General features: G+C 42.9%; 1 protein-coding gene across 3 annotated transcripts in view; it reads left to right on the forward strand.

The window, feature by feature from the left end:
• Window positions 1-12,580, forward strand: part of sae1 (SUMO1 activating enzyme subunit 1) — a 232,747-nt gene that overhangs the window by 74,376 nt on the left and 145,791 nt on the right. For all 3 annotated transcript variants that reach the window (XM_072274446.1, XM_072274445.1, XM_072274444.1), the window contains exons 4-5: window positions 7,489-7,631; window positions 11,363-11,462. In XM_072274446.1, the coding sequence (XP_072130547.1) occupies window positions 7,489-7,631; window positions 11,363-11,462 (243 nt within the window). The remainder of the gene's footprint in view (window positions 1-7,488; window positions 7,632-11,362; window positions 11,463-12,580) is intronic.

Raw genomic sequence — 12,580 nt, forward strand, 5'->3', positions numbered from 1 at the left:
TAATCAGCTAGCACTGATGGATTCAAGGTGCCCTGATACAGTTTCTCCATGACTGCAATGTCTTTGTGAAACCTTTCGCCATGCTCGTTAGTGACAGCACCAATTTTTGCAGGGAAGAAGTCTAAATGGGAATGCAGAAAATGAATCATTAGTGATACAGTGGCATGCAAAAGTCTGGGCACCCCGGTTAAAATTTCTGTTACTGTGTATAGCTAAGTAAAAGATGACCTGATTCCCAAAAGGCATAAAGGTAAAGATGACACATTTCTTTAATATTTTAAGCAAGATTACTTTTTTATTTCCATCTTTTACAGTTTCAAAATAACAAAAAAGGAAAAGGGTCCGAAGTAAATTTTGGGTACCATGCATGGTCAGTACTTAGTAGCACCCCCTTTGGCAAGTATCACAGCTTGTAAACGCTTTCGGTAGCCAGCTAAGAGTCTTTCAGTTCTTGTTTGGGGGATTTTCGCCCATTCTTCCTTGCAAAAGGCTTGTAGTTCTGTGAGATTCTTGGGCTGTCTTGCATGCACTGCTCTTTTGAGGTCTATCCACAGATTTTCAATGATGTTTAAGTCGAGGGACTGTGAGGGCCATGGCAAAACCTTCAGCTTGCGCCTCTTGAGGTAGTCCATTGTGGATTTTGAGGTGTGTTTAGGATCATTATCCTGTTGTAGAAGCCATCCTCTTTTCACCTTCAGCTTTTTTACAGACGGTGTGATGTTTGCTTCCAGAATCTGCTGGTATTTAATTGAATTCATTCTTCCCTCTACCAGTGAAATGTTCCCCATGCCACTGGCTGCAACACAAGCCCAAAGCATGATCGATCCACCCCAGTGCTTTACATGAAATTCTGCACCCTTTTTTCTCCAAACATACCTTTGCTCATTGCGGCCAAAAAGTTCTATTTTAACTTCAGCCCACAGGACTTGTTTCCAAAATGCATCAGGCTTGTTTAGATATTCCTTTGAACCTTTTGAATAGAACTTTGCAAACTTCTGATGCTGAATTTTGTGGTGAGGACGCAGGAAAGGTTTTCTTCTGATGACTCTTCCATGAAGGTCATATTTGTGCAGGTGTCGCTGCACAGTAGAGCAGTGCACCACCACTCCAGAGTCTGCTAAATCTTCCTGAACGTCTTTTGCAGTCAAACAGGGCTTTTGATTTGCCTTTCTAGCAATCCTACGAGCAGTTCTCTCGGAAAGTTTTCTTGGTCTTCCAGACCTCATCTTGACCTCCACAGTTAATGGCTGTTAACTGCCATTTTTTAATTACATTATGAACTGAGGAAAGGGCTACCTGAAAACGCTTTGCTATCTTCTTATAGCCTTCTCCTGCTTTGTGGACATCTTTTATTTTAATTTTCAGAGTGCTAGGCAGCTGCTTAGAGGAGCCCATGGCTGCTGATTATTGGGACAAGGTTTGAGGAGTCAGGGTATTTATAATGCTTTGAAATTAGCATCACCTGGCCTTTCATAACGATGACTGTGAACAAGCCATAGCCCTAACAAGCTAATTAAGGTCTGAAAATGTAAAAGTTATCTGAGAGCTCAAATCTCTTGGGGTGCCCAAACTTTTGCATGGTGCTCCTTTCCTTTTTTTCACTCTAAAATTGTACAAAACAAAAATAATACACTAATCTTGCTAAAATGTTGGAAAGAATATTTCATCTTTAACTTTATGACTTTTGGAGATCAGTTCATCTTCTACTCACTCAACTATTCACAGTAACAGAAATTTTGACTGGGGTGCCCAAACTTTTGCATACCACTGTATGTTGCACTTCATGGTTTTTGTATGCTTGAAGCATGTTGTCAACCAGCTGCACATAGTTTGGTGCTCTGTAGTTGCCAAGAACATTTTCAGCAACATCCTTGAATACCTTCCATGCGATTTTCTCTGGTCCCACCAGAAGTTCTTCGAATTGCCTGACAATGATGACCTGTTTGATTTGTGGACCAACAAAAATGCCTTCCTTAAACATGGCATCAAATACTCTGACTTGAATTATGAATTGAAATAACAAGTGTAGGTGATTTTTTTTTAAAGGTGCATGATAGGGAAATTTCATGGTGGTTTTTGTGATTATCAGCCCAAAACCCATAAGTTACATCCAGAGTATTCAGGAAGTAAAATCTTTGTTGTTCAGTGTAATAAGATAAGAAATAGAAGCAAGGCCAAATCACTTGACTTGGATGCTCAAAGTTGTGTAACTGAACAATATAGAAATAGTCTCAGTGAGTGAGGGAGATATGTTCTTGATACAGATAGCCAGGGTTTTTCTTTGCTTTTTATCAACTAAAAGAGAACACTGTACAAAGCCATTTATTAATATCCAGATGACCTTAGAATCTGAATAAGAAGCTGCCTTTTATGGACAGGAAAGGAATGGAGGGCTATGGGCTGAGTGCAGGTTGGTGGGACTAGGTGAGAGTGAGAGTTCAGCATGGACTAGGAGGGCCGAGATGGCCTGTTTCCGTGCTGTAATTGTTGTATGGTTATAAATCTTAACGTTCAACATCTGGTCGAGGTCCCATCGCTTTGAGAACAGGGAGGGGATTTCCAAACCTAATCATGCAAGAGGTACAGAAACAAGGGAGGCATCACACTGTGAAATATTGCTTTAGACCTTTAAGAACCGGTCGACCGAAAGCTTTAAAAGTCAGTCCAAGTGGGTTATTGGGGGAGGGAAGGAGAAAGGTAAAGGAGCAGCTTCTTTGCAGTTAAATCAGCCTGCTCAAACTTACTTTTAATGATGTGAAACTCTGGAATTATTATCACCATTGTCATTACATTTTTCAGTTCCATCCATAACTGGATTATTGAAATTTATAGCGCATCTGCCTCCTTCCCATTATGTACAGAGTACCAAAGTTATTACATACATGAGTAAATATCATGAAAACAGTTAGATTACAGGGGCTTACCCAAGTATCATTAATATTTTTATTTTAACTCTTTTAATTAGCCTTTGTGCTGCATTTTTCTGATCTTTGTTTGATCATCTTGTTTTTTCTATGCATTTATCTAGAGATTTATTTCACTGCTATTTAAGAATTTTTATATATGTTTCATATTGTAATTTATAGTATTTTTATGTATTGTGCTGTATTGCTGCTGCAAAATAAATTTGCCAGTGATATTAAATCTAATTCTGAACTGCTGACTGTATTGTATGTTTTCACAATCAGTTGTTATTTAACATCTCCTCTTTGAAAATGGAATTGGGAATACGACGGAAATAGAAAGAACTTTTACCCTTACAGTATTGAACCTTCAATGGAAAGTTAACCAGCCTCAAAAATTGCTGGCTAACTTGCTAATGTGTGACAGAGAGCATACTGACTTAGGGAGTGAGGGTGTGGGACTCTAGATGCAGCAATACAGATCACAAAGCACTCCAGTGGGTGATTAGGATGGCTCAGCACATCATTGGGAGTCAACTACCGGACTTGGAGGCAATCTACAACTCTCGTTTCCTACATCATTGAAGACCCATCCCATCCCAGGCACTGTCTGTTCAAAATTATGCCATCTAGTAGGAGGTACAGAAACATCTTAGCCAAGACAGTAAGACTGAAAAAACAGTTTCTTCCTGAGGGCTGTCATGTAGCTGAATAATGCTACACCCAGGCTTGCCAATGGCCTCTGAGTTTTACAGACTATCAGAGTCACTTGTTGCTTGCAAATATAGGAATTTTAAGAAATTAATTAAACTGTATCGCATGCATTGTAAATATCTGTGTTGCACAGACTGAAATAGCACCACAATCTTCTTGTCTTGAGCAATGAAAATAAAGTAATATTCTATTCTATTAATATATTCAAGAAAGAGATTGATAATTTTTGGATATACATGGAATCAAAGAAACAGGAAAGTGCTGCTGAAATAGAAAGTCACCTGTGATTTTACTGAATGGCAGATCTGGTGCACAGGCCTACTCTTGGTCTTTTCTTATGTAACCATATAAATTAGAGTCATAGAAAGTACAGCGCAGAAACAGGCCCTTTGGCCCATCTAGTCCAGGCCGAAACCATTTAAACTGCCTATTCGCAGCGACCTGCACCGGGAGCATAGCCCTCCGTATCCCAACCATCCATGTACCTTTCCATACTTCGCTTAAACATTGAAAATGAGTTCACATGCACCTCTTAGCTTGGCAGCTCATTCCATGCTTTCATGACCCTCTGAGTGAAGAAGGTTCCCTGCATGTTCCCCTTAAACTTTTCACCTTTCACTCTTAACTGGTGACCTCTGGTTGTAGTCCCAACCAATCTCAGTGGAAAAAAGCCTAATTGCAGTTACCCTATCGAAACCCCTCATAATTTTGTATACCTCTATCAAATCTCCTCTCAATCTTCTACGTTCTAAGGAATAAAGTCCTAACCTGTTCAATCTTTCCTTACAACTCAGATCCTCCAGACTCGACAACACCCTTGTAAGTTTTTTCTGTAGTCTTTCAACCTGATTTACATCTTTCCTGTAGGTAGGTGACAAAAACTGCAAATTAAAAAAAATTCTGAGAAGAAGAGTTGTAGAGTTCTTGAAAGTGAGTCTGTAGGTTGTGAAATCAGTTCGTGTTGAGGGTGAGTGAGATTATCTACAGTGCTTCAGGAGACTGGTGGTTGTAGGGTAATAGTTGTTCCATACAAGGGGTGATTCATAGGTTCGTGGCCTAAGGTAGAAGGAGTCAATTTTAGAAAACCTAGCACATTTATTTTTCCTACATTTACACACTTAGTCCAGCGGTCATGGAGCAAACGGATCCCTTCTTTGTAGAGGTCGGTGTCTTGGACCTCCAGAAGTGGTTCACAGCAGGGGTGATTGATAAGTTTGTGCCGTAAGGTAGAAGGAGATGAGTTATTAACTCAAACAACAGGAATTCTGCAGATGCTGGAAATTCAAGCAACAGACATCAAAGTTGCTGGTGAGCGCAGCAGGCCAGGCATCCAAGATATTTGGAACAACCTACCAGCTGATTTTCTTAGTTCGGCAGTGAAGTAAGAGAATTGATGCAGTTTTAAAGTCACACCAAATATTGAATTGATTTAGTTTTTATACTGCTTACAGCGAAGAGGTGTGCGGAGGTGAGGAAGAATCGAGGTGCGAGGAGAAATCGAGGCAGACTTGAAGCAAAGTCAAGGCCCATCCACCTAAACCAAGAGCCAGGAAAACCTGCGGTTTGATCAGGCTGTTTTGGAAAGGTTGGATATGGGCCAAAATGTGGTGGTGGGGGCGGGGTGCAGGGTCCAGGCCCAGAGTATATCAAAGCACCCTGACTGGCTGCATCACTGCCTGGTATGGGAACTGTACCTCCCTTAATCGCAGGACTCTGCAGAGAGTGGTGCGGACAGCCCAGCGCATCTGTAGTTGTGAACTTCCATTGTTTCAGGACACTTACAAGGACAGGTATGTAAAAAGGGCCCGTAAAGAAACTTCTCCCTCAATGTCGCAAAAACAAAGGAGCTGATTGTGGATTACAGGAGGAATGGAGATGGGCTAACCCCTGTTGACATCAATGGAGTTGAGTGGGTCAGGTCAGTTCTGTTCGCTGCTCCACAATGTTTACTCAGCTCTGTACTGAACTGAGGCGGAGGCTGTGGCTTGCTCCCGCTGCTCTGGGCTTCATGTCTGTGGACTCACTTTCATTCCAAATGCTGTGTGCTTACTTTTATTGTTTGCACAATGTGGTTTTTCTTCTTTGCACATTGGGTGTTTGATGGTCTTTTTTTGTAATGGGTTCTTTTGAGGTTTTTTGTTTACTTGCTGTCTGTCAGGAGACGAATCTCGAGGTTGTATAAGGTATTCATACTTAGATAATAAATGCACTTTGAACCATAAGGAACCCCACTGAATGGGGGATGTCTGGTTTGTTAACTGCTGACTGATGTCCACAGTTGTAACCTATTTAGTAATATTTGGAATTTCTGTTTCTGAGAATCTTATGTTACTTTATGGTGGAGGATACATGGGGGTCACGTTATTCCTCTGGGACTGCATCCCTTGCAGTTATTGTTTTGTGACTTGTTCACCAATCACTGCCTTGGGTGCCTCTATGTTGACTTTTCTCTTTCTTATTCTTACACACACACACACAACACCACCCCGCCTTCCAAATCTATTCACTCTTTCACTTCCACATACAAATCTCATGGAGCTCATGTAACCTCCTACCCACAACCCACGCACTCTCCCATATTTAATTGTAGACACCAAAACTGTGTTCTGTAGCTGATATAATTAACATGTGGTCAGTAATTGAGTTCGTGCAGCCGTTTTCGTTGATGCTGATGGGGGGATGTTTTCAAAATTCTGAGATTTATGTGATTATTGGACTGTACTTTATATTGGTCTTCGGTTTTCTGTGTTTTTGTTCTTGCTGCTGATGGCAATATGTTACTTTTTGGGTGAGGGAGGAGTTTGGGACGGGTGATGTTCTTGTTGGTGTTTTTCTGTGTGAATGATCTGTTAGTTTTTTGTGTGTGAGGGTGTTGGATGCTATTGTCACTTTTTTTGCAACAGAGGGGTTTGAGGTTTGATGTTATTGTCATTTTTTTTTGCAAGGGATGGGGTTGAGGGTGTTTGGGGTTTTGATGTTCCAGCTGCTGATTTCTGTGTGGGCGATCTGTTAGTTTTTTTTTTACAGGGGAGGCGGTGGGGGTTTGGGGTTTGTGAGTTTTTCTTCTTTTTCTTTTTCATGTCTTTCCTTTCAACAAATCCCGTGGTTTTTTTTTTGTATTTTGTGGTTATCTAGAGAAAAGGCAGATGCAATGTTGGCATTCATTTCTAGAGGAATAGAGTATAGGAGCAGGGAGGTGATGTTGAGGCTCTATGAGGCACTGGTAAGACCTCGCTGGGAGTACTGTGTGCAGTTTTGGGCTCCTTATTTAAGAAAGGATGTGCTTACATTGGAGAGGGTACAGAGAAGATTCACTAGAATGATTCCAGGAATGAGAGGGTTAACTTATGAGGAACATTTGACCGCTCTTGGACTGTATTCCTCGGAGTTTAGAAGAATGAGGGTGGCCCTCATAGAAACATTTCGAATGTAGAAAGGTATGGACAGAGTGGATGTGGCAAAGTTGTTTCCCATGATGGAGGAGTCTAGTACAAGAGGGCATGACTTAAGGATTGAAGGGCGCCCATTCAGAACAGAGATGTGAAGAAATTTTTTTAGCCAGAGGGTGGTGAATCTATGGAATTTGTTGCCACGGGCGGCAGTGGAGGCCAAGTCATTGGGTGTATTTAAGGCAGAGATTGATAGGTATCTGAGTAGCCAGGGCATCAAAGGTTATGGTGAGAAGGCGGGGGAATGGGACTAAGTGGGAGAATGGATCAGCTCATGATAAAATGGCGGAGCAGACTCGATGGGCCGAATGGCCGACTTCTGCTCCTTTGTCTTATGAATATCAGAGTTGTATTGTACATGCATCCTTTGACAATAAAATGAACCTTTGAATCTTTTAGTAATATTTATTTCCCTCTGGCAGGTGTGCCTGACTTGTTGTCCTCGTGATGTAATGGTCCAGATTGATCAGTTCTGCCGAGCGCACCATATCAAGTTCTTTGCTGGCGATGTCTTTGGTTACCACGGTTACATGTTTGCTGACCTGGGAGAGCATGAATTTGTGGAGTAAGTTCAAAACATTAAATTGCTTTTCCAGCACAACGTATCTCATTGTTGTTTCAACAGATTTTCATGGGTGCTAAGATTTTCTGGTGAAATTCTTTTTCCCCTTTTCCTTCGGCCCTGCAAACAATTTTTCAAAGTTAAAAAGTTCAAATTAAATTTATTATCAAAATACGGGTATGTCGTCATATACAACCCTGAGATTCATTTTCTTGTGGGCATACGCAATAAATCTATAGAGTAGTAACCGTAACAGAATCAGTGAAAGACTGCCTAATTAGTGTGTTCAACCAGAGTGTGGAAGACAACAGGTGTCAGGGTTCTATACTGCACATGTACTTTGAAAATAAATCTACTTTGAAACATGTACATCAAAATCATCGAAATATACAATGAAATGTCATTTGCATCAGCATCCAACGCAGACCACAACGTGCTGGGGACAGCATGAAATGTTGCCACGCTTCTGGTGCCAATGTAGCATGCCCACAGCTTACTAACCTTTACACCTTGGCACTGTGGGAGAAATATCATCGGGTCGCAGGGTGAATGGGCAAACTCCTTACACACAGCGATGGAAATGAAACCCCAAACACTGGCGCTATGAAGCATTACACTAGCCACTACGGGATGTTAGGCTGTAAGACCATAAGACATAGGAGCAGAAGTAGGCCACTTGGCCCATCAAATCTGCTCTGCCATTCAATCATGGCTCATTCCTTTTTTCTCCTCCTCAGCCCCACACCCCAGCTTTCTCCCCATAGCCTTTGATGCTGTGACCAATCAAATACCTATCAATCTCTGTCTTAAATACACCCAATAACCTGGCCTCCACAGCTGCATGTGGTAACAAATTCCACAAATTCAGCACCCTTTGGCTAAAGAAATTTCTCTACAACTCTGTTTAAATGGAATCCCCTCTATCCTGAGGCTGTGCCCTCTTGTCCTAGACTCTCCCACCATGGAAAACATCTTTTCCACATCTACTCTGTCTAGGCCTTTCAACATTCGAAAGGTTTCAAAGAGGTTCCCCCTCATCCTTCTAATGTTGCCTGGATTAGCGAACATGTCAGATGAGCAAAGGTTGAGTGAACTAGGGCTTTTCTCTTCGGTGAGAAGGAGAATGAGAGGCGACTTGATTGAGGTGTACAAAATGATAAGGGGCATGTATCAAGTGAAGCCAGAGAATTTTTCCCAGGGCAGAAATGTTTAATACGGGGGTGAGGTAAATTTGAAGATGATTGGAGGAAAGTATACGGGGATGTTCACCTGTGAATCTGCTGGGGTTGTTTATTGTGTCTGGTGCCCGTCGTAAATTGGGGGACCTCTTCATGAAGCACCTCCGCTCCATCTGGCAGAAGCAGGTCTTCCCGGTGGCCAAACATTTTAATTCCGATTCCCATTCCAACGTTTCAGTCCATAGCCTTCTCTTCTGCCAAGATGAGGCCACCCTCAGGGTGGAGGAGCAACACCGTATGTTCTGTCTGGACGGCCTCCACCTCATGGCATGAATATCTATTTCTCCTTTCGTTAAACAAAATTACCCCCCCCCGCACTCCTCTGTTCTCCACTCTGACCTCTTTCTTCTTCTCACCTGCCTATCACACTCCCCTGTGTCTCCTCTTCCTTCCCTTCCTCCTATGGTCCACTTTGCTCTCCTATCAGATCCCTTGCCCTTTCGTATCCACCTGGCTTCACCTATCACCTTCCAGCTGGCCTCCTTCCCCTGCCCTCCCTTCATCATTTTATTCTGTCATCTTTCCCTTTTCTGCTCAGTCCTGAAGAAGGGTCTCAGACCGAAACGTCGACTATCTATTCATCTCCATAGATGCTGCCTGATCTACACAGTTCCTCCTCCATTTTGTGTGTGTGCTTTACAAGGGGGAGGGTGTGCTGTCTTGTTTTACATCGTCAAAATATTATTAGGCCCCAGAACCTGAGATTGTTTCACAGCCACAAGTCTCACGTGCCAGGCAGAGTGATCCCCCTTGTCAGGAATATGTTATCCCACAAGAAATCCTCCACAGGGAATAAATTTAAACATTCTTTTTGTTTAAATAATGATTACAGATTATATGTATAATTGCGTGGATTGCTTACATCATCACAGTACGGTAGCATAGTAGTTCGCACAGTGCTTCACAGCACTGGCGTCCTGGGTTCATTTCCTGCCGCTGTGTTCTGCCTGTGACTGCGTAGGTTTCCTCCAGGTGATCAGTTTTTCCCTATATTCCAAAGACATATCGCTTGGTAGGTTAATTGGTCATTGTAAATTATCCCGTTATTAGGCTAGGATTAAATTGGGGGCTTGCTGGGCAGCACAGCTTGAAGGGCTGGAAGATCCTATTATGCACTGTATGTCAATACATACATAAATAAATCACATTACCAGTGATGCATGCGTGCCTCGCTTAAAGTAAACTCGAAGTTAGACCTGCATTCCCGGACTGCTCTGTCTTTCTTTGAATTAGTTTAATGTTTTAAAGTTGCAAAACATAACAGATATCAAAGATTGTTTTTTTCACACAGAGAGTGGTGGGCGAGTGGAACATCTTGCCTGAGGTTGTGATAGAGGCAAATACATTAGGGACATTTAAGAGACTGTTAGATATAGGCACGTCGTTGTCAGAAGTAAGGTTGTTTTTTAGATAGTGGTGGGTGTGTGGACGTTCTGTCAGGTGTGTTGGTAGAGGCATGTAGGAGACTCTTAAGCTCGTGGATGAAAGAACCACAGAGAGCTAAGTGGAAGGGAAGAGTTAGGCTGATCTTAGAGTAGGTGAAAAGGTTGGCACAACATTGTGCACCAAACGGTCTATACTGCTCTATGCTCTATGTTTTCTTGCCACCCATATTTTTAGATTATGAAGACACGTAGTCCACTTTTATTGTCATTTAGTAATGCATGCATTAAGAAATGATACATTATTTCCTCCGGTGCGATATCACAAAACACAGGACAGACCAAGACTGAAAAAACTGACAAAACCACATAATTATAACATGTAGTTACAACAGTGCAACAATACCATAACTTGATGAAGAAGTCCATGAGCACAGTAAAGTTCAAAGTCTCTCAAATGTCCCAAATCTCACGCAGACGGGATTTCAAGGAAGAAAAACTCTCCCTGCCATGCCGACCACAATCTGACTCTGAGTCACCTGAAAACTTCGAGCTCTGATCAGCTCCCGACACCGAGTACTGAGCGCCGTCTCTGTCCGAGCGATTCGACCTCTTTCTCGGTCGCCAAAAGCAGGCAAGGCCGGGGATTTTGAGGCCTACCCTCCGAAAAGATTCCCGACCACATAGTAACAACAGCAGCGGACGGGTGTTTCAGAAATTTCTCCAGATGTTCCTCTGTGCTTTCATGTCTATCTCCATCAAATCAGAATTGTCCACGGCCCCTATTTAACAGATACGACATCATTTTTCACCGGAGAGCTGCGCACTTGTTAGCATAGTTAACACAACGCTTTACAGTGCAGGCAAACCAGGTTCAATTCCTGCCAGTACCTGTAAGGAGTTGGTATGTTCCCCCCGTGACTTCCCACAGTCCAAAGACGTAGGTGAGATGGTCATTGTAAATTAATCCATGATTAAACTAGTATTAAATCAGGGGATTGCTGGACACCGTGACTCAAAGATCTGGAAGGGCCTATTCCACACTGTATGTCAATAAGTAAATATATGTTACATAAGAGTATAAAGTGTCTTTGATCTCCATTGAACCTTGCAGAGAGAAGCAGAAGGTGGTAAAAGTTGGACCCACTGAAGAAGATGGACCTAAAGCTAAGAAAGTCAAGCTCGATCCAAATGAAACCACCATGATCAAAAAGGTATTTGAGCCAGCAGTCTATTACTAAAGTAATGCTACATTTTGACTCTGGGGAATACAGCTGCAGAGATACTGATTCATGAGAAATCAGGTGCCCATGATTGCTATTCTTAAACTGATTATTGTTATTCTGCACTGACTCAAGAAATCCTGGAGACACATCCTTAGGGTATTGGGTGGAAGCCTCCGTTGGTCGGGGTCGTCCATGGATTTTGTGTCCTACCTGCCTACATGATATGCAAGCCAGGGCAGAGAGCCTGCTGTTGCCATGCAGTAATCTCCCCCTCTCCACACAGTTGATTAATCCAAAGGAATGGCAGAGACCTATGCAGTTTGGCACCAGCAGCATCACAGGAGTTGCTAGTCCATGTTGAACTCAATGTAGGACTGCCTTGGGGACTCCAGCTATGGATTTTTCCCTCCAGGTTTACTTTCGAAGCCTTCCCCGTGAGTGAATGTTGCAACAAGGCAACAGAGGTTTGAGATCAGAATCTTCCTTCTCATAGATGAGCTGCCAGTCACAGAAAGACCGTGATCACCCACATCATACAACATGGCACATAACAAATGAATGAAAGCATTCTGCATGCAGCCGTTTTCTGCTTCATTATGTGCCGTGTCTTATGACATGGATGATCATGATCTATGACCATGATTGTTCTTGGCAAATTTTTCCACAGAAGTGGTTTGCCATTGCCTTTTTTTTTTGGCAGCGTCTTTACAAGACGAGTGACCCCAACGGAGAGAAGGACTGCCTTGCACCTCCTTTGGTAGAGACGTATCTGCATCCCATCATGCAAGAGAAGAGGAGAAGATGGCAACGCGACGCAGCGCGCGCGGCCACTCCGGTGGTGATGTCTGTTATTTGTCAAGTAGGGGACCGTGCACAATTCTGATTTGATGGAGACAGACGTGAGAGTATGGAGGAACATCTGGAGAAACTTCTGAAATGCCCGCTTCGCTGCCGCTGTTACTGTGTGGTCTGGAATCTCGGGGGGGGAAAGGCCCCGAATCCCCGGCTTTGCTTGTTTCGGCGGCCGGAGCGAGGTCGAAGGCGTTCGGCAGAGGTTGGCACTCGGGAGGCTGTATCGGAGGGGCCGGTCGGAGGCTCGAAGTTTC

The sequence above is a fragment of the Mobula birostris genome, chromosome 12, assembly GCF_030028105.1.
Source record: "Mobula birostris isolate sMobBir1 chromosome 12, sMobBir1.hap1, whole genome shotgun sequence".
In the NCBI taxonomy this organism is placed as follows: Eukaryota; Metazoa; Chordata; class Chondrichthyes; order Myliobatiformes; family Myliobatidae; genus Mobula; species Mobula birostris.